Genomic DNA, 20,293 nt, shown 5'->3' on the forward strand with positions numbered 1-20,293 from the left:
ACTTCCGGCTACTACCGGAAGTGTTGAAGCTGAAACGGAGCCCGTGAGGTCTAGAGCCGCCTTTCAGTCTTTGGAAGATGCGGAAGTGATCGCGTTTTCGCCGGTGCCACGGCTAACCTCTACAGCTGTCTGCACCCTCACTAGGGTGGGGTCCGACCTGCCTCGTTCCCAGGTCCTTTGGCTCCTGTCTCGGAAAGGCGGCCTCCTGTTACACGATGCCCTCGTTCGGACTCCGGCACAGGAGGGCCTGGGCTTCACTGTTGAGCCAGCTCCTGCGACCGTCCGGTCTTGTGTGCATCAGGGAGGTACATTTTCATAGTCAGGTGAGCCAGATTGAGTGGTCAGTTGCGGCAGGATATCCAAGTCTGAAAGCATGGACTCGCAGCGGGCAGTCCAGTAGTACAGTCGGGTTTTTTTGAGTAGTTTACCGGTACTGAACTAAGCATTTTAGGTGCTTTGTCAGTTAATCCTCATAGCAATCTTGAGAAGTTGGGATTATTTCCATTTTACAGTTGAGGAAACAGTCTGCAAGGTTAAATGACTTATCTACGGATACATAGTGAGGGAGCATTTTTAACATAGGCCCAGCAATCCCTGAGGTGAACCTCTTGGGGTCAAATACATTCTTAAGCAAAGTATATAAATAGTCCCATTAAGTGAGATGACTGAAGACCAAAGGTATACTGAGTTCACATTAGAGTTTACCTCAAAATAAGCTCCCCCCTCCCAGCCGCCGAAAAAGAAACGCCAAAACAAACCACTTTGCGGTTTTTAGAAATTTGGGGATTTTGGAATTGCAGAGGAAGGACCGTGGACTTGAACTGCCATCCTTTGGAGGAGACAATCCGCCAAAATAAGGAACTACCATACTCTCTATATTTCTGGAAGGACATACAGCCTGCTCCTAATAAACAAAATTACCAATTCAGTTTTACTTTGGTAAAGACCCTAGCAGATCCTTTGTGCTATCCTGAACAGCAGTGTTCAGATCTTTTGTTACTAATTTTCAGTTAGAGCATCCTACCAGTCTGATTTTTTTAGTTCAGTTTGGATAGCCATTTCCTATTCTCTCCTCAACCAGGCATGTTCTGCGTTCCCTTCTGTCTTTAGGTTACTTTTTCCATGTCTCTAAGCCTAATGACCATTGCTTCTGTATTAAAAATTCATGTTCATGTGTTTGCTCTTTGAGTTGGAACTAAGAATTAGAGATCATACTAATCCCTACTCCTAGATGGTTGGTGGCATTACTGGTAGGTTGTTCTGTGCCTTCATTGTTCTTGGGTGCTTAAGCTTTTCCAGACGTTTAAAAAGCCCAAATACAGGGTATTCATTTAAAAACTCCAAATATTGGGGCACCTGTTTGGCTCAGTGGGTTAAACCTCTGCCTTCGGTTCAGGTCATGACCTCAAGGTCGTGGGATCAAGCCCCACATCAGGCTCTCTGCTTGGCAGGGAGCCTGCTTTCCTCTCTCTCTGCCTGCGTCTCTGCCTACTTGTGATCTCTGTCTGTCAAATAAATAAATTTAAAAAATCTTTTAAAAAACCCTCCAAATATGATAAAGATGTTATCTTATTTGTATTAAGTATATAGTGCAAATATGATGCATGTTTTGGAGGGAGGCGGAGACTGAAATGGATAAAACAGTGTTCAGGTTGTCTGTTGCTCAAGACCAGAGGTCTTTTCAGGTCTGGTGATAGGGCGAGAGATGTCCCAAGTCTGGCTAGTCTTGTGGCTCACATCTCACATTCTATTTTCTGCCAGGTTTCAGAGGCAGTGATAACGTCCCAACTGAAACCACATCAAGAAAAATCAAATTTTATTATTAAGACACCAAAGGTAATGCCCTTTGCCCCACTCTGTCCTATTAGAGTGCCTTGGAGGACTGCCCTCTGCTCTGCTTGTCTCTTCCTAATCCATCTTAATGTCTTTTAAGATTAGGTTTTAAAAAGTCACTATTCTAGAGATACTGATGAGGCTCAGTCAGCTGAACTCAAAAGAGATTTCAACTACTGATTTTCAATTACAGGTGTTGTTTAACCCTTTGTCTTAAATGATCTTGTTTTTTGTCTGTGTTTTCACCATGACTACTTTTGGTATCTAGGGCACCAGAGATCTTAGTCCCCAGCAGATGGTTATAAGGGAGAAAATTCTTGATATGGTGGTTGGCTGCTTTAAACGTCACGGAGCAAAGAGATTAGATACTCCAGCATTTGAACTTAAGGTAAGAAGAGAAAAGAGAGTGCTGGAACTCCATTTCTTTTCTTGCCTTCAGTTTCCCAAAGAGCTTTTAGCCTGTTTTCTGGAGTCCTCCTTTGAACTCTGGTGGTTTTTGTTTGATCCCTGCAGGAAATGCTCACTGAGAAGTATGGAGAGGACTCTGGGCTAATCTATGATCTGAAGGATCAAGGTGGAGAGCTGTTGTCCCTGCGCTATGACCTTACTGTATCTTTCTGAGTGTTAGGAGACTGACATCTCTTTCCAAATCCAGAGGGTTTTCTTTGACAAAAGGGACAGCAGTGCCTCTAGGATCCATAGGTCTATTTGCATTAGCCTTTACTTCCAGTTTTTCCCAGAAGGCAATTCTGCCAGCAGAGCCTGGCCTGAAACATTCATTTAACTTTCATTGTGTATCAGACTCCCTTGAGGAAGATTGCAGAAATACAGATTTCTGGACCTTATCCCCAGATATTAATTCTGTACCTGGATTGGGGTTCAGCAATCTAATAATCTGCATTTTATTTATTTATTTATTTTTTAAAAGATTTTATTTATTTATTTGACAGACAGAGATCACAAGTAGGCAGAGAGGCAGGCAGAGAGAGAGGAGGAAGCAGGCTCCCTGCTGAGCAGAGAGCCCGGTGCGGGGCTTGATCCCAGGACCCTGGGATCTTGACCTGAGCCGAAGGCAGAGGCTTTAACCCACTGAGCCACCCAGGCGCCCCTAACAATCTGCATTTTAAACAGGCACTGGGGTCATGAAGAGGTGGGTGGTTCTCAACCTATACTTTAAGAAACGTTGGCATTAAAAAAAAAGAAAGAGAAGAAGGGAAAAAAAAAATTGACATAGAAGTTGCAGGCAAATCCAGGTTCTGAAACTTGACTATTTTGAAATGGTTGAGAATTGATCTGAATGGGAAGGAATAGCCCATGCTTGGAGTTCTTGGGTCATTTTTATCTCATAGAGTGGGCAGCAGGCCAATTTCCTCTGCTTTTTTACTGAACTTGCACTTTTGCTTGATGGGGTTCCTTCATTCATTTATATATATTGAATGTCAAGCACTTCTAGACCTTGGGGATAGTGGGAAACAAGACAGAACGTCCTTGTTTTCATCCTAGTGGATGAGATCCAGTTGGTAATGGCCCAGTTCTCCCAAATGTCTGTACACTGGGCCCAAGCTTTGGAGGCAGTATGCTTTCTCCTTAACCTCTTTATGTGAGGTTCCTTTTGCTCGTTATCTTGCTATGAATAAAGTGAAGAGGATGAAACGCTACCATGTTGGAAAGGTGTGGCGGCGAGAGAGCCCAACCATAGTCCAAGGTCGCTACAGGGAGTTCTGCCAGTGTGTAAGTGACCAGCATTGATACAGGTTTGGGGATCTGCAACCTGGGAATTGGCTGCTCAGTGAAGATTTCGTTTTTCCCCTTTTTTTTTGCTGCAGGATTTTGACATTGCTGGTCAGTTTGACCCTATGATCCCCGATGCAGAGTGCTTAAAGATTATGTGTGAAATCCTAAGTGGGTTGCAGTTGGGGGACTTTCTCATTAAGGTGAGACTAGGGCTGAGGACTGAAGGGAGAAGTCTGGATTTGATCTGGGTGCCCTCCTAAAACATAGGTGACTCCAGCCCTTAAGCCTGTAGACCTGGGACTTTCTCAGTACAGCTGTTATATTTCGTCTATATAGTGATGCTGTGGAAATTATTTTCTGTCCTTTTTATGAGACAGGCTAACAGGGACTGCTCTTGTTTTGAGGGAAAGCACATGGACAAGGGACTGGGGTTATTTCCACTGAGTTCACAGGTCAATGATCGGCGGATTTTGGATGGGATGTTGGCTGTCTGTGGTGTTCCTGAAAGCAAGTTCCATGCCATCTGCTCCTCAATAGACAAACTAGACAAGGTAACTAAAAAGACATGCTTCAGTAGACCATATCAGAATCTCTGCCCTGCCCTGAAATCTGTACCCCTAGAAAAAAATAAGGAGACAATAGCTGGAAATGAGCTTTCTCTGGGGAAGGTAAGGAGATATTCTGAAGCAAGACCTGAACTTTGTTGTGCAAAAGCTTTGTTGACTGACTGCATTTTCTAAGTTGTCTCCGACTTTGTTGAGTATAGTGTTAGCTAGTCGTGACATTTCCAGTTAGATGAAGAAGGATCTTGGAAGTGGGCTAATGTTTGGGTATTTGTGCAGATATCGTGGAATGATGTAAGACACGAGATGGTGGCAAAGAAAGGCCTGGCTCCTGAAGTGGCTGATAGAATTGGTGACTATGTTCAATGTCATGGTAAGAACCAGCATTTTCAGAGCTATTGATCAAACTGACGGGGAGGTATGTACAACTTCTATCTCTGAAACAGCTCCTTTCTTTCTTTCTTTTTTTTTTTTTTTTTAAGATTTTATTTATTTATTTGGTGGAGAGAGAAATCACAAGTAGGCAGAGAGGTAGGCAGAGAGGTCGGCAGAGAGTGGGGGGAAGTAGACTGTTTGCTGAGCACAGAGCCCAATGTGGGGCTCGATCCCAGGACCCTGAGTTCATGACCTGACCCGAAGGCAGAGGCTTAACCCACTGAGCCACCTAGGTGCCCCTGAAATAGCTCCTTTCCAAAGATAAGCTAAGTGCCAGAGTCTGGCTTGAATTTAATTTCTCTTTTACTTAGTGTAATAAACACTTTATGTCTTCAGATGGCAAAGGCAGAGGAGGAGAGTCTGGTCATAAGAGATCAGGACTTTTTTTTTTAATGACTCTATTTAAAAAATTTTGTTTATTTATTTGACAGAGAGAGAGAGAGATCACAAGTAGGCAGAGAGGCAGGCAGAGAGAGAGGGGGAAGCACGCTCCTCGCTGAGCAGAGAGCCCGATGCGGGGCTCGATCCCAGGACCCTGAGATCATGACCTGAGCCAAAGGCAGAGGCTTAACCCACTGAGCCACCCATGAGCCCAGGATTTTTTTTTTTTTTTTTTTTAAATAAGAAAGTGAGGATTAGCTGGAGCATATTAAGAATAAATTTGGGTAAAACACTTCTGGGTGAAAGCACAGATCTTATTTCTCCCCATATATCTCCCCAGGTGGGGTATCCTTAATAGAGGAAATGTTGCAGGATTCTAGACTATCCCAGAACAAGCAGGCCCTAGAGGGCTTGGGGGACTTGAAGCTGCTATTTGAATACCTGACTTTATTTGGAATTGCTGAGAAGGTAAGCTGAATTGGGAGGGGACTTCCTGGTGAACTTTGGGGTTCTTAGTGTTCTGAGTCTTTTTTGGACTTATTATAGTCTTGTTCCCACAGATCTCTTTTGACCTAAGCCTAGCTCGGGGACTGGACTACTATACTGGAGTGATCTACGAAGCAGTGCTACTACAGACCCCAGCTCAGTCTGAGGAGTCCCTCAATGTGGGCAGTGTGGCTGCTGGTGGACGCTATGATGGGTTGGTGGGCATGTTTGACCCCAAGGGCCACAAAGTGCCGTGTGTGGGGCTCAGTATTGGGGTGGAGCGAATCTTCACCATTTTGGAACAGAGGATAAAGGTAGGTACTAGGTAGGGGTGGGGTGGAGCTGGAGACTAAAAACTCATGTTTGTGGATATACAGTTGGACTGTTTTCTGATGATTCTTTATGTCTTTTTTTTTTTTTAATTACTTATGCACAGGAAGTTGTTTATTAGTTTTACTTTCTTCTCTCTCTTTAATCAGACTTCTGGTCAGAAGATACGGACCACAGAGACCCAAGTGTTTGTGGCTACACCACAGAAGAACTTTCTTCATGAACGGTTGAAGCTAATTTCAGAGCTTTGGGATGCTGGGATCAAGGTATAGTAGAATTGATATCCAAGTCATCTAGGTATGTGTGGCCATTCAGGTGGCCATTTCTACCTAATGCCTAAGGCGGAACTCAAAACCTTCTTTTCACTAAAGTATCTTCTGGTAGGAGAGCTAGCTCCTTACTTCTTTGTAAATGCTTGAGGAGTGTGGTCACTTTTAAGCCTCTTATTCTGTGTTCACCCTTTCCAGGCAGAGCTGCTGTATAAGAACAACCCGAAACTACTAACTCAACTGCACTACTGTGAGCACATGGGCATTCCATTGGTAGTCATTATTGGTGAGCAAGAACTTAAAGAAGGCGTAATCAAACTTCGTTCAGTGGCCAGCAGGGAGGAGGTGAGTGGGGGAGTAGAAGGAACCTTAGATTCTTTAAGAAATATATATCTTATGGCTGAGGAAGTACTTTCAGGGTTAATAGTGATAGAGAAGAATGAAGAGCCACACAGGCAATCTTTTAGCCAGTTAGGGTTAGGTAGGTGGGCAGAAGGACAGATGAAATTTTTTTTTTTTTTAGATTTTATTTATATTTTGACGGAGAGAGAAATCACAAGTAGGCAGAGGCAGGCGGAGAGAGAGAGGGGGAAGCAGCTCCCCACTGAGCAGAGAGCCTGGTGCAGGGCTTGATCCCAGGACCCTGAGATCATGACCTGAGCCGAAGGCAGAAGCTTTAACCCACTGAGCCATCCAGGCACCCCGGAATCTCTTTAGTCTTAAGTGCATACGTTCTCTAGTTCAGCTTGAAGCCCACGCTTCTTCCTACTGGTTAAATAAGTAGTGGGAACAGATGCAGGATAAAATGAATTTGGAAATGCAGTGACTAAGAAGCTAGTATTACACTCTGTAGTTTGTCACATGAAGGTTCTCTTACTTTACAGGTGGCCATTAAACGGGAAAGTCTTGTGACTGAAATTCAGAAGAGACTATCTGAGTCTTAATCCTTGCCTGCTTGCCATCTGCTGCTCTTTCTAGAAGGTGTTTCTTCTAGGACTGAGTTCCTGATGGACTTCACAACTGCTGGCCAGGATGAGTGACAAGTTCCTCTGCCTCCTCCATCCTTTCTGGGTACAGAACTGTAGGAGGCCCTGAGGATTCCTGGGCTAGTGTGAGCAGCTATTCTGCATGGTTGCAGATGGCTGGTATGTGAAAGAGGCATGCTTTAACTGCAGAGACAGATGGCAGATTTGAAGTGCTATTGAATGCTACCAAGAGGTGCCGAGATGGTTGCTTTGAGCAAGGCTCTAGGAAAGTTGCCTCAAGCCGAGACCATTAAGATCAGAAGTCAGGTACTTAATCTTCCACTATGGCTTCTGACCAAATTTGGGGAAATTTGTCCACAACCTTCCCTTGGCTTGTCCAGGGAGTTTTGGGAGACAGCAAAGAAGGGGCAAATGGCTGCTTTCTCCTTTGTTTGAGGACAAAAATGCTGTCCTAACGGTATAGGAGTGCTCATTTTGACATGTAATCTGTCTAGTCCACACTCTTAATAGAGTGAGGCTGTCTTTATAGTAATCTTGAATGTTGAATTCAATAGGTGACTGACAAAATGGTCTAATCTTTTGAGATTTTGGAAATCATTTCCTGTGCCAGAATTATTGCTTGTCTATATTCTGTGTTCTCCTATGGAGGTGGCTGTTCTAGAAGTGAATGGATAATACATTAAATAAAATATTAAATGTAGTAGTTTGGATGATTTGTTATCAGGAGATTGTTTTGCATTGGCTGTAGAAAATGCTGGAGTGTACACTGGAGAATTCTGAGAGCTAGGAGCAACCTCCAGGTGTGATGCTTCTGTATTAAGTGAAGGGAGCAGTCAGTTCCCCAGTGCTCCCCACTGTCCCTTCCTCCCTAACTTGGAGACACAGTCATGTCTAAATCAACATATAGTGAACTGTCTGCCAGAGTTCTTCACCCTACGGCTGATGACTGTAGGCTAATGACTGGCCTTTCCAAGTCCAATCATGTTGACTAAATTGTGCCCTATAGATTGAATGACTATAAAGTTCCTCCCAGAAGGAAAGATGAATTAACCGAAGGGTGATAATATTGCTTCAAAAATAAAGAGACATGTGCAAAAAATGCTTTCTGTATGTGCGCTGGGGAGGCTGCAACTTTTAAAAACACTGGTGTCGGGGCCATATCTTTAGTGCATACGGGTAAATGGGGCAGCTGCAGGCTCCTGATAACCCATTAGACCCTAAAGAAAATTTCGAAACTCTTGGCAAACGCACACAAAATTGATTAGACTAGGTCAAAGGGCACCGATATAAACCGTGTCGTTCTTTGTAAAATGGGCGAGTTGAACTGAATCAGTCCTTTGATGATGCTTGTTTAGAAAGCCAAGGCGAAAACATTTGTAGGCGCCCTTACTTCCGTGTTGCTTCACATTCTCCATGCGCATGCGCCATTTCCTCGGTGCAGAGGCGGGGCCGACAAGCTTGTTTTAGAAGCCCTCCAGTCCTTAGCTCGTTTAGAACGCGAGACTCTAACTTTATTGGAGGGCAAGCTTGCTTTACGGCTCGGGGCCGCTTTTTACGTCATTTTCCGGCTTCCCATTCACTTCGCAGTGAAGATGGCGTCGGGTAGCGGGGTAGGTGTTGTGTGTGAAGAGGCTTTGGTTGGGGGGCAGAGGGTGGCTTCTCAGCGCGGAATATCCTGACCCGACTGGCTTCTCAACACCTTTTTGCGGTCCAGTGTCCCGGGTTCAAGAACTTCCCCGTGGGGTCCTGGCGGAGGGTCTATGGACTCCCGGCGGTCTTTTGGGTTAGGGTCTTGAGGCCACCTCAGCCTCCTGGTGCGGTCCGGAAAGTCTTCGCTCTGTACAGGTCCGGGGGACGCCTTGCCAGCGTGGACGCGGTTCCCTCCGTTTCTCTAGGGGTCGGATATGATTAGCAGCGAATCTTGAGCGCTTTTCTCCTTACAGACAAAAAACTTGGACTTTCGCCGAAAGTGGGACAAAGATGAATATGAGAAACTCGCCGAAAAGAGGCTCACGGAAGAGAGAGAAAAGAAGGATGGTGGGTGCCTGCTCCATCAAGGGCCATGGGTATCGTAGAAGCGAAGCCATAGCTGGAGAACGGGTGGGAAGTTGAAATGCGATGTCCTCATACCCTGTGTATCCTCTGGCACAGTGTTGCCTCCCTGGTTCTGGATTTCTTAATGTAGAAAATGAGAGCGAGGAAATGGACTGAAGCAGTGTTGAGGTGTTTTCCAGCTCTGTTTCCTCTACTTTCTTTGTCGTCCTTTTGCTTAGCTCATTTCCTCCTTTCCTCAAGTATGGAGAGGACAGTAGAATCCTTAGTAGAGAAATGACTTTCGCAGCTGTGCATTACTGCTACTGAAGATACTATTTCACTTGAAGTCACTTAAGGGGAAGAAGAACATAATAATCAGGACCTTCCCCTCCCTATAACCTGAGAAGAGCAAGGGTACTCACCAACGACCGTGTGATTATTTCAGCTGGTGGTTAGTGGTACTGTTCCCTATGTTTTGTACAGTGTCAGGGAGTTGGTTCTTCTTTCCTAGGTAGAGATTCCACTATACAAAAAGAAATACTATTTTTTTCATCTGTATTCAAACATATGCATTCTTCTTTCACTTCACTTCTACACCACCTTGCACACACTAATCCTTTTAGTTTTTTTTTTTTTTAAGATTTTATTTATTTATTTGACAGAGAGAGATCACAAGTAGGCAGAGAGGCAGGCAGAGAGAGAGAGGAGGAAGCAGGCTCCCTGCTGAGCAGAGAGCCAGACGTGGGACTCGATCCCAGGACCCTGCGATCATGACCCGAGCCGAAGGCAGTGGCTTAACCCACTGAGCCACCCAGGCGCCCCTAATCCTTTTAGTTTTGATATAATTTATACAGTAGTGCCAAGTATGTGACAGGTATTTCCTGAATGTTGGTCCCCTTTAAAAAATTTTCCCCAGTCTTCCAAAGATTACTTTTGTGTTGTACTTGGGATATCTATCTGAAAGTATTACTGCCTATCCTTGCTTTTATTTAATTTTTTTAATCTTTTTTTTTCTTTTAAGATTTTATTTATTTGAGAGTGAGTGCACAAGCAGGGTGAGGGGCAGAGGGAGAATAAGACTTCCCGCTGAGCAGGGAGCCCGATGCGGGACTTGATCCTAGAACTCTGGGATCATGACCTGAAATGAACTGAAGGCAGATGCTTAACCAGCTGAGCCACCCAGGTGCCCCTCCTTGCTTTTCTTTTAAAAGTTTGCTTTTTGTGAAAATTAAGAACCCCCTTCAGTTCAGTTAATCAATAAATAAACTTTGCTTTTAGACTTGTTGGTTTTTATTTTTTAATTTTTTTTTAAGATTTTATTTATCTGACTAACAGATATCACAAGTAGGCAGAGAGGCAGGCAGAGTGGGGAGGGGGGTGGAAGCAGGCTCCCTGCCGTGCAGAGAGCCTGTTGTGGGGCTAGATCCCAGGACCCTGAGATGATGACCTGAGCCTAAGGCAGAGGCTTAACTCACTGAGCCATCCAGGTGCCCTTAGACTTGTTGGTTTTAAAGTGATAAAAAGTCTGGAGAGCTTAGGGATTGCTTTTCATTTTTCCTTTGTTGAGATTTTCACTAGCTGCTGCTAGAGGTTCTCACTGTTCCCTTGGTTCAGGCTCAAGAAAGAAATGAGAGTAGATATCTGTATTTTGGGTTGCATGCATTTTTTTTCCCTTTCTGCTTAAGGAACTGTAATATTAAAGGGACTTCTTTCTCTACTATAATAATTTTAGGAAAACCAGTGCAGCCAGTCAAACGGGAGCTTCTCCGACATAGAGACTATAAGGTGGACCTGGAATCCAAGCTTGGCAAGACAATTGTCATTACCAAGACCACGCCGCAATCTGAGATGGGAGGGTGAGTGACTTTTCATCTTTCTCAGGAGCTAAAAATAGGTTAAATAAACTGTCTGTGTTGGTTTTAGCAAGTGTTGAGGAGGTTTTCTGGCCCCAGGAAAACAACCATGTTACCTATAATTCTACCATTAGATTTTTCTTTCTTCCCCACCAAAGCCTCAATAAACATACTAATGTCTCTAAGCAGGGACCACTCTGTAGGCCTCTTCATATTAGCGCTGTAACTACTATTTCATATCTTAAAAGGAAAAAATGAAGGAAAGGACTATTAAAGACATTTCTAGGGGAGAGATTAGGTAGAGCTAGAGTGGAGCCTAGGAGCTGTTGATGGTGAATAAAGGGAGTTGAGGTTCCAGACTGGTGCAAAGTATTTTGTAGTTGTTACGGATTACTTGATTGTACACCTTCTTCCTAGAACAAGACTATAACCCATGGGAAGAAGTGTCCTGCAAGAACTTTAGTCTTTTGGGGCGCCTGGGTGGCTCAGTGGGTTAAGCCGCTGCCTTCGGCTCAGGTCATGATCTCAGGGTCCTGGGATCGAGTCCCGCATCGGGCTCTCTGCTCAGCAGGGAGCCTGCTTCCTCCTCTCTCTCTCTCTGCCTGCCTCTCTGCCTACTTGTGATCTCTCTCTGTCAAATATATAAATAAAATCTTTAAAAAAAAAAAAAAGAACTTTAGTCTTTTGCCCACCACTATTTCTCTGTTTATTTAGGTTTTCTAGCAGGAGGGCAAAAATAGCAGTGAGTGACATGTCTTTGGGTTGCCTAGGAAACCCACTCATGTCATTTCTCTCTGTATTAGTTATCTATTGCTGTGTAAAATAACAAGTTCACCCAAAATTAAGCAGCATAAAATAGCAGGTAGCTCACAATTTCTGTGGGAAGTAATCTGGGAAAGACTTAACTCTGATTCTGGCTTAGGTTTTCACAAGGCTTCATTGAAGGTGTCTTCTAGGTCTGCATTCATTTGAGGCATAAGTGTGCCTGATTGATTTGATTCAAAGCTCTTTTCGTGTGACAGTGCTTTGGAGGCCTCTCCACAGTGCTGCTCACAATAAAGTAATTGCTTCCCCAGAATAAGACATAGACTAATACTGAAGCCACTTTTTTTTTTTTTAATGTAACCTAATCTTGGAAATGCTATAGCATCACTTTTGAACTTTTAATATTTTACTTATTTATTTGAGAGAGAGAGCAGGAGCAGGCAGAGGGAGAAGCGAACTCCCTGCTGAGCAGGGAGCCAGACACAGGGCTCAGTCCCAGGACCCTGAGGTCATGACCTGAGCCGAAGGTAGACACCTAACTGACTGAGCTGCTAGGCACCATGATGTATTCGTTTGGTTACTGATGAACCCTAGTACAAATTGGGAGGGGACGTCCCAGGGTACAAATACCAGGAATTTAGGGGTCGTTGTGGGGCCCGTCTTAGAGGCTGGCTACCATATGCTTCTAAGAGGTAATACTTTATGAAAATGAGAAGTGTCTTCTTCTTGTAAAAAGGAAATTTACCTAAATATATGAGTTTGTTGGTTGAAAACATTAAGCTCTTATAGCTAGATTTGACACAAATGTGGTTTCTTCTATTTGCTAGGTATTACTGTAATGTCTGTGACTGTGTGGTGAAGGACTCTATCAACTTCCTGGATCACATTAATGGAAAGAAACGTAAGGCTTGGAGGTAGTTTGTGACTGGAGCTGGGACTGGATTTTGGAGGTGGGGTAGGAGAAAGGGTGGTTTCAACTGGATCTTTCTTTAATGCCCGAGAATTTCTCCAGTGGCTTCAGTACAGGGCATGCTTTACTTCATTATCTAATGTTTTTGGAGGCCCTGAGGTGAGACACTGTTCTAGGCTCTCAATAAGCCCAGACAGAGCGCTTCTCCAAGGCCTAGCTGTCCTGACGAGTGTGCATTTGCTAAGAAAGGGCAGTTGAAAGTCACTTGGATCTTGCTGTCTGTAGCTGCTGCTTCTGAGAATAAGTAAAACCAAGGGAGTTTTTTCCCAGTCATAATTATTTTTGATGTGTATTTTATGAGACTTTTTTAAATGTCAAAGAGTTTCTCAGGGGCTGAGGTTATTGTAATGCCATTACCTTTTTCTCTGTTGTTCCCACCCAGATCAGCGAAATCTGGGCATGTCTATGCGTGTGGAACGTTCCACCTTGGATCAGGTGAAGAAACGATTTGAAGTCAACAAGAAGAAGATGGAAGAGAAACAGAAAGATTATGATTTTGAGGAAAGAATGAAAGAGCTCAGAGAAGAGGTAAGGCTCTGCTAGCCTTCCCTCTTTTGTCCACCAGCTTTGAATTTCATATTATGAATTGTGAAGAGGCGCTCTTCTTTGTTCCACTCCCACCCTCAGAGGATAGATGTATCCTGAATTTCACTATATTGGGGGGAACATTTATTACCTTTGTTTGGGACTCTTGAAATCTGAAGGATATGGCTATAAACCTATCCTTTTTTTTCCTGGACTGTCTGGGCCTACTGTTTTTTTTTTTGTTTTTGTTTTTGTTTTTAAACTATAGCAGGGATTAAATATACCTAATCCCTAAGAGGCTCATGGAACCAGGCTGCCTGGGTCAGAATTCTATTTCCTTCACTTACTGGCTATGACTTTTGGGCGAGTTATTTAATCTCTCCATGCCTCAGTTTTCCCATCAGAGATCTTAGTTTATAATCTACAGAAAGTGTTTAGATCAATTACTGGCATATACTTTGTGCCCCAGAGTGATAGTTGCTATTATGTGGTTTTCCTTCCATAACTTTTTTAAGAACTAGAGATGAACTGGGATGTAGGATTGAGAAGTGCTCTTCACAGGCTAAAACTGCTCTTTTTTGTTCCTTAAAATCTTTACTGTGGCTTTTCCTCTGCTCTTGAAATTTTACTTGCCTTTAACTATTTTCTCCTAAAGATAGAAAGGAGTCTTGACACTCACTTGTCTCTTGCAACGTTTGGCTCAGGAGTCTGAACTGATTCTGAGTGATTTCCCCCCTAGGAGGAAAAGGCCAAAGCCTACAAGAAAGAGAAACAGAAGGAGAAGAAAAGGAGGGCTGAGGAGGACTTGACATTTGAGGAGGATGATGAGATGGCAGCTGTGATGGGCTTCTCTGGCTTTGGTTCCACCAAGAAGAGTTACTGAGGCTTTCCGTGCTTGGCTCTTTGCTAACTTTGTGTGGGGGGGGGGGTGTCATTTTTGGGGGGATACTTGGGAAAGTCCTTAAGAGCCACAATGGGGAGGTCTAGAGGGTGGATGTCTGTGGTTTCCCTCTACTTTGGGAGAGAGCACAGGATGCAAAGGTAATGCTGTGGCGTATTCCCTCAGTATGTCACTGGAGTCACAGGACCTCTGCCTGAGTTCCCAATAAAGAAAAACCTCTTCTGAGGCTGCTTTCCCAAAACTCCCCCTGTATCTTTCCCTCTTCATCTGTCCAATTTCTTCTCTGAGCATCCTACATTTTTCCTGTGTTTTCTCTCTGTTTTAATTTTGACTCTTGCTTAGCCTGCAGCAGAAGGATTTTCTGGGTCCCAGTGTCCAGTTGATAGCACATTTTTGAATAGCCCTCTTTCCCCCCCAACCCCCTGTGGTTCTTCACCACCTGTGCATGTATGTGTATTTCTGCCTGGGTCAGTGGTATGTGCGGGCGTGTGTGCATGAATTTGTCACATAGAGGGAGCCAGAGCTAGAACCTCAGAACATTGCTGCCTTGGGGTCTTATGTTCATGGCTCCCTCAGTGCATGTAACGGGAAATTAAATGGGACGAACGTTTGGTGTGGTTTTTGTCTGGTGAGTTTTTTAACCTTTCTTTTTCATATGTAGACTGTTCAGCTTTTCCTGTTTGTTTCATTTTGTTGAGGATTACTCTTTTTTTTTCTTTCTTGTGAGCAGGCTCTTGGAAGAACCTGTTTGATGCAAAAAAGAAAAAGGAAAAAAAAACCTTAATATGGGAACCCTTGGGTCTCAGAGACTGTTCAACATGTATAATAAATGGCATTGACTGGGCCTGTTAATTTGGTGGGAACATTCCATATTCTTCCCTGTGTATTGTTTTTTTTCTTCCTACACTGAATATTTACATATAGACCTCCTTCTTTCTTTTCCCTTCATTTGAGCCCTGTCACTTTTTTTTTTTTTCCTAGGTTCCTTCAGCACGAGTTGTATTTTCCTCTGATGGGATGTGTGTCCGGAGGAGTCTGAACAGAACTTTCCCTATAATTTTAGCCTCCTTTGGTCTGTTTTTGGAAGAGTTTAGGGTTGAACTTAGTGTTTTCTTTACTATATGCAGTTATGCTAAGCACAGGATTACTTGGTTTTGGAACTTTTGACATTTGGGCCTGGTTAATTCTTTGTTGTGGAGGCTCTCTTGTGCATTTCAGGATGTTTTTAGCATTTCTCTAGCCTCTGCCTACTAGATGCTGGTAGCACCTCCTCCCCGAGTTTGACAGATAGGATGTGTCCCCTCAGTCCCATTGAGAAGCATTGATAAGCTGCCTTCCCTACTTTGGTCTCACTTGAGAATTGGATGACACATACTGCTTAACTGAAGAGAAAGCTTTGATATTCCCTGGATTGGGTACTGTGCCAGATCCCAGGGTTACAGAGGGAAAAAAAAATCAGTCTCTTGAACAAACCAGCAATACTTACACAAACTCCAACTAGGTGAATTCTGTAATAACCTTTGGTGGTTCTGTACTCTGAAAAGTGGGCTCTGTGTGGGTTAGCAAGGCTGCCACCATATGGCTTATCTACATTCCCTGCCTCATTTAGCCCCTTGAAGCGTCTGAACCACCTGTGGGTCCCTTAAAGTACTATACTCTATCCTTTGGACTTTTGTACATAACTCCCTTGGTGCCAGGCATAACTTTTGCCTAATCACTGTGAATGTGTCTGTCTACTGGCTCAGAGTTTCACATAGAGTATTTTTTAGCCAATTGCAGACAGATTAATGGGTTCTTCCCTTGATAGGATTATGTGCTCTACAGGTCCTTCAAGTAATGCTCTACTCTAGTAGACTGGGCCCTTTTGCTTCCCCTTTCAAGGCAGGCTGGAGAAAGCATCAGCTGAGTTCCTTCTGTTTCTTAGTACTCTTCAGGAAACCACCTAATTCAGCTTGTCTTCAAATGATTTCCTGCTCCCTTTGGTATGGTGGAATCTTAACTTTGGTCACCTGTTCTAAAAAGCATTCTAAATTTTAGGTTCTCTAAATTCTCTTGGGACTGGCAAGTGGTTGGCTCTCTAAGGGGTTGGTCCATGTCATGGGTATGTGAAAGGACTCAAGGTGGTGACTTGGAAAGGGGGAAGAAGATGGGATGGAAATTTAGGAGCCCAGAGCAATCCCAGGTAACTCAGAAACCTCTATAAGAGAAGTTTCTTTGATATTTGTGGTCTCTAAAATCCATGAAAATTTTGCATTCTGGTTGAGGACTATGCCTGTGACTGGCCTCCATGTGTTCATTTATTCAGTGGTTGCTTAGATATTGAACATGTTCTAGGCCCTGGTATTTTCTGGGGTAAGGCATCAGGGTTTCAGCTGTCATGGAATTTACATTCTGGTGGAATTGCCTTTAAAGTACCTAGGGAACAAAAGATCGGATGGCTTCAGATGATTCTGTGGCTTCCGCACCTACAGTGATTCTTGTATCTCTCTCATAACCCCCTCCAAAAATTTAAATGTGAAGATTCTTTAATCCAGCAATTCTACACTTAAGTGTCTATCCTAAAAACATATCTGTGTATGTGTACATATACTTGCAAGGATGTTTACTGCAGCTTTGTTTATATAACAGTGAAACATTTAAAATAAAACTGGTACATTTATTCTTGAATATAATGCAACCATTACTATATATGTGAATTAGATTTGTGTGCTAACAAGAAAGATCACCAAGACATACTATTAAGTACTATTAAGTACAAAAAAGCACAAAATCAATACCTTGATTTCCACACCTCCTGCCCTAACTGCCTTCATAAAACTATATTGTACATACAATTAAATATGTAGATTGAGAAAAAGACACAACTTACCTGGAAGGAATTACGGGAAGAGAAAGGATAGCTGTTAAATGTACATAAAAGGAATAGAATATTCATGTGGGGTTATTTATTTTTGGTGGTTTTAAAAAAATAGTTTGGGTGCTGAAACCCAGGAATGAGCATATGTGGGGGTTAAAATAATGTTTAAAATAGTTAGAAGCAATACCATGTAACACCTATTATGATACCTGGGTGAGTAGCTGTGGGGTTTATCTGGTTTGGCCTCAAAATTGCGAGGTTAAGGCCTGGAATACAGCTTGCACCTTGTAAAGATTCCACTCTTCTGACTCAGGCACTGTGAAAATTGGTTTGATCACAGAGCGACTCCCTGTGGTTGTCTGATGAGTATAGAGGCTAGAGGGGGTGTGTCCAGAGACTCATGGACCAGGTGACTGCCGTATAGTAACAGAATAAGCTTGGAAGGGAACTGCTTGTGAGAGCTTGCTAGGGGGTTAATGAGATGTGAGTCCTCACAGCAGTGTGTCCTCAGGTAGTCCTTCAGAGTGTCTGGATAGGGCAGTTTTTTGGATGCTAGAGTATACTGGATCACTCCTGGTTAATTTACTGTATCACACATCTTTCTTGTCATTCAAGATAATACAATTCGGAGGATGTGGCCAGACTGGCCCTAGGTCAGCAGTTCCTTGAAATAAAGCACCTCCTAACTACTGGAATGGTTCAGGATATTCTAGCTCTTTATTGCTGTGCTGGTTCTCTTCATTTTCCCAATAATCAGCCTTGGAGAGAGTGTATAAGACTCCTCCCCCATCCAGAGCATAGAGCAACTGGGCTTCCAGTGAATGTTCAGCTCCCTTTACACCAGGAACCAGGCTTCTTGGGGAAAGTTGATGCTACGACTGGGGAAGGAAATGAAGAGGTGAACCTGGAGCATCTTACAGTCCCAGAAAGTAAGGAAGTGCTAACAAACAAAACAAAAAACAACCCAAAACAAATATATGAAAAACTGAGTTTCTTTAGGTGTTTAGTAATGTTTGTCCTTCTGTTCCAAAGGTATGGTTATACTTGTATCTTTTCTTGTGTCCTCAAATTTCTTTTCCTCATTGGGAATCTGTATTTTCCTTTGTCAGCCATATCTTAACTCCCTCCTATTATATAACCCCAATTATTTTATTCTGTTTTCTCTCCTCCCAGTTTTTTAGTCATGTTGTTTTTAGGAAACAAAATTTGCATATGGGTTTTCCATTCTTATCACCACCTTTATTTTAAATATCTACAACTTAATATATTTAATGTTCCCCATCATACAGTTTTCTGAATTTCTCCCCAGTTAGTCTTTATTTGGATGAAATTCATTCTTCAGTAAATTCTTCAAGAGAGGTTCCTGAATACTGTATTCTTGACTTCTTGTATATCCCAAATTGATTTTTATAGCTTTGCTATTTGAAGGACAGGTGGCTATAAGATCTTGGTTCATAGTTCCTTTCCTTGAGGTTTTAAAAACTTATTTGCTACCTTTCTTTGTATGTTGCAGTGAAAATACCAACCTGATTCTTTAATTCCTAAATGATTTCATCTTTTGCCTGAGGCCTGGATGGTTTTTTTCTTTCAAATATAATTCAGTTTCTAAGATAAATCTCAGAATTGACCATTCCATATCAGTTTTCCGTAGGTTCATGGAATGACCCTTTTAATGTGTAGATTCATATATATTTTTTAAGATTTTATTTATTTATTTGACAGGCAGAATCACAAGTAGGTAGAGAGGCAGGCAGAGAGAGAGAAGGAAGCAGGCTCCCCTGGGATCATGACCCGAGCCAAAGGCAGAGGCTTTAACACTGAGCCACCCAGGCGCCCCTGTAGATTCATATTTTATTTCCAGAAAGTTTTTCTTGTATTATGCTTTTGAATATTACATCTGATCCATTATTTTTGCTTTTTTTCTTTAAGGAATATATATAATATATGTTGGCGGGGTTTTTTTTGTTGTTGTTGTTTGTTTTGCCTTGGTTTCTAGTACTTTCTCTCTGATCCTTCTTACTGCTTTCTTGATTTTATTTCTTGACTCTTTTAATTCCTTTCCTTAATATCACTTATTATATTGTAAATAAAGTCTATTTACCTTGGACATCTTACAAATTAGACTTTTTACCCCCTGAGATGATTTGTCTTTGACAAAAGTTTTGACTAACTTTTGTCTTATATCTTTTCTTTTTTGTTTGCTTTAGTTCTGACTTCTTTTTTTGATTCACAATATTTTTTCATAACACCAAATGTTTAAGTTTATTTAGTTTGGGCTGGAATGTTGCATTTGTTTAATAGTTAGGTTTTTCAATATATTCTCATTTTTTGTTGACTTTTTATAATGTAATGCCTGCCATTTTCTATTCATTTTGAGATGCTTTTATTTTCCAGTTTCAACAATTGTAAGTGAGGCAGGCTAATATTTCTTACTTGAAGAATGTGCTCTACTGTTGGCAATATGAAGTGAAATAGAAGGCACATTTTTGGGAGTGGAGCCCAGGCTGGTATTATTCTATGGGAAATTGAAGGCCATCTAATTTTTTTCCTTGAAAAAATTTTTAATTGTGGTGAAGTACACAGATCATTTTAACCATTTGGATGAGGACAGTCAGTGGTATTTACATTCATATTGTTATGCAACCATAATAACCACCCATCTGCAGAACTTTTTTCATCTTGTAAAACTGAAACTCTGTCCATTAAACACTTTCATGCACACTCCCAGCCTCTGACATCATCATTATTATTGGTACATCAATCATCAATGCATTTGACTGCTCTAGGTATCTTGTATAAGGGAAATCACAGAATGAGTCTTTTTGTGACTGGCCTTTTATTTTGTGACAGCTTATTTATTATTTCACTTTGCATAATGTGCTCAAGGTTCATGTATGCCATATCATGTGATAGGATTTCCTTCCTTTTAAAGGCTGAATAATAGTCTGTTGTGTATGTGTGTGACACACACATACATACACATATGTATACACCACATTTTGTTTATCCATTCATTCACTGGTAGACACTTGGGTTGCCTCCACCCCTTGACTATGGTGAATTCTGTTACGGAGATGGCTGTACAAGTATCTCATCAAGATCCTGCTTTAGGGCGCCTGGGTGGCTCAGTGGGTTAAGCCGCTGCCTTCGCCTCAGGTCATGATCTCAGGGTCCTGGGATCGAGTCCCGCATCGGGCTCTCTGCTCAGCAGGGAGCCTGCTTCCCTTCCTCTCTCTCTGCCTGCCTCTCTGCTTACTTGTGATCTCTCTCTGTCAAATGAATAAATAAAATCTTTTAAAAAAAAAATGATCCTGCTTTAACCCCTCTTGCCCTTTAGTGTAGAGGTTAAGGGTCTTGGCTCTAGGGGCAGA

At 42.5% G+C, this 20,293-nt stretch overlaps 2 protein-coding genes across 5 annotated transcripts; both read left to right on the top strand.

Annotated features, from left to right (window-relative positions):
• The first annotated feature begins 10 nt into the window (after positions 1-10).
• LOC131832149 (histidine--tRNA ligase, mitochondrial) lies at positions 11-7,717 on the top strand. Of its 3 annotated transcripts, none has more exons than XM_059174793.1 (13): positions 11-323; positions 1,762-1,836; positions 2,102-2,221; positions 2,347-2,442; positions 3,439-3,564; positions 3,660-3,767; positions 3,945-4,118; positions 4,410-4,503; positions 5,287-5,414; positions 5,507-5,746; positions 5,912-6,028; positions 6,230-6,376; positions 6,916-7,717. In XM_059174793.1, exons 1-13 carry the CDS (start codon positions 216-218, stop codon positions 6,973-6,975), a joined length of 1,593 nt encoding a protein of 530 aa, XP_059030776.1. In that variant the 5' UTR covers positions 11-215; the 3' UTR covers positions 6,976-7,717. The 3 variants fall into 3 exon arrangements, with proteins under 3 accessions (XP_059030776.1, XP_059030777.1, XP_059030778.1); XM_059174794.1 differs by having other exon boundaries at positions 3,972-4,118; XM_059174795.1 differs by having other exon boundaries at positions 4,020-4,118.
• ZMAT2 (zinc finger matrin-type 2) lies at positions 6,926-14,917 on the top strand. 2 transcript variants are annotated; one of them, XM_059174809.1, is made up of 6 exons: positions 6,926-7,102; positions 8,961-9,054; positions 10,784-10,907; positions 12,497-12,570; positions 13,022-13,167; positions 13,904-14,917. In XM_059174809.1, the coding sequence occupies exons 1-6, from the start codon at positions 7,064-7,066 to the stop codon at positions 14,045-14,047; spliced, it is 621 nt and encodes a 206-aa protein (XP_059030792.1). In that variant the 5' UTR covers positions 6,926-7,063; the 3' UTR covers positions 14,048-14,917. The 2 variants fall into 2 exon arrangements, with proteins under 2 accessions (XP_059030792.1, XP_059030793.1); XM_059174810.1 differs by lacking the exon at positions 6,926-7,102 and adding an exon at positions 8,481-8,627.
• Positions 14,918-20,293: the final 5,376 nt, after the last annotated feature.

The sequence above is a fragment of the Mustela lutreola genome, chromosome 5, assembly GCF_030435805.1.
Source record: "Mustela lutreola isolate mMusLut2 chromosome 5, mMusLut2.pri, whole genome shotgun sequence".
Lineage (NCBI taxonomy): Eukaryota > Metazoa > Chordata > Mammalia > Carnivora > Mustelidae > Mustela > Mustela lutreola.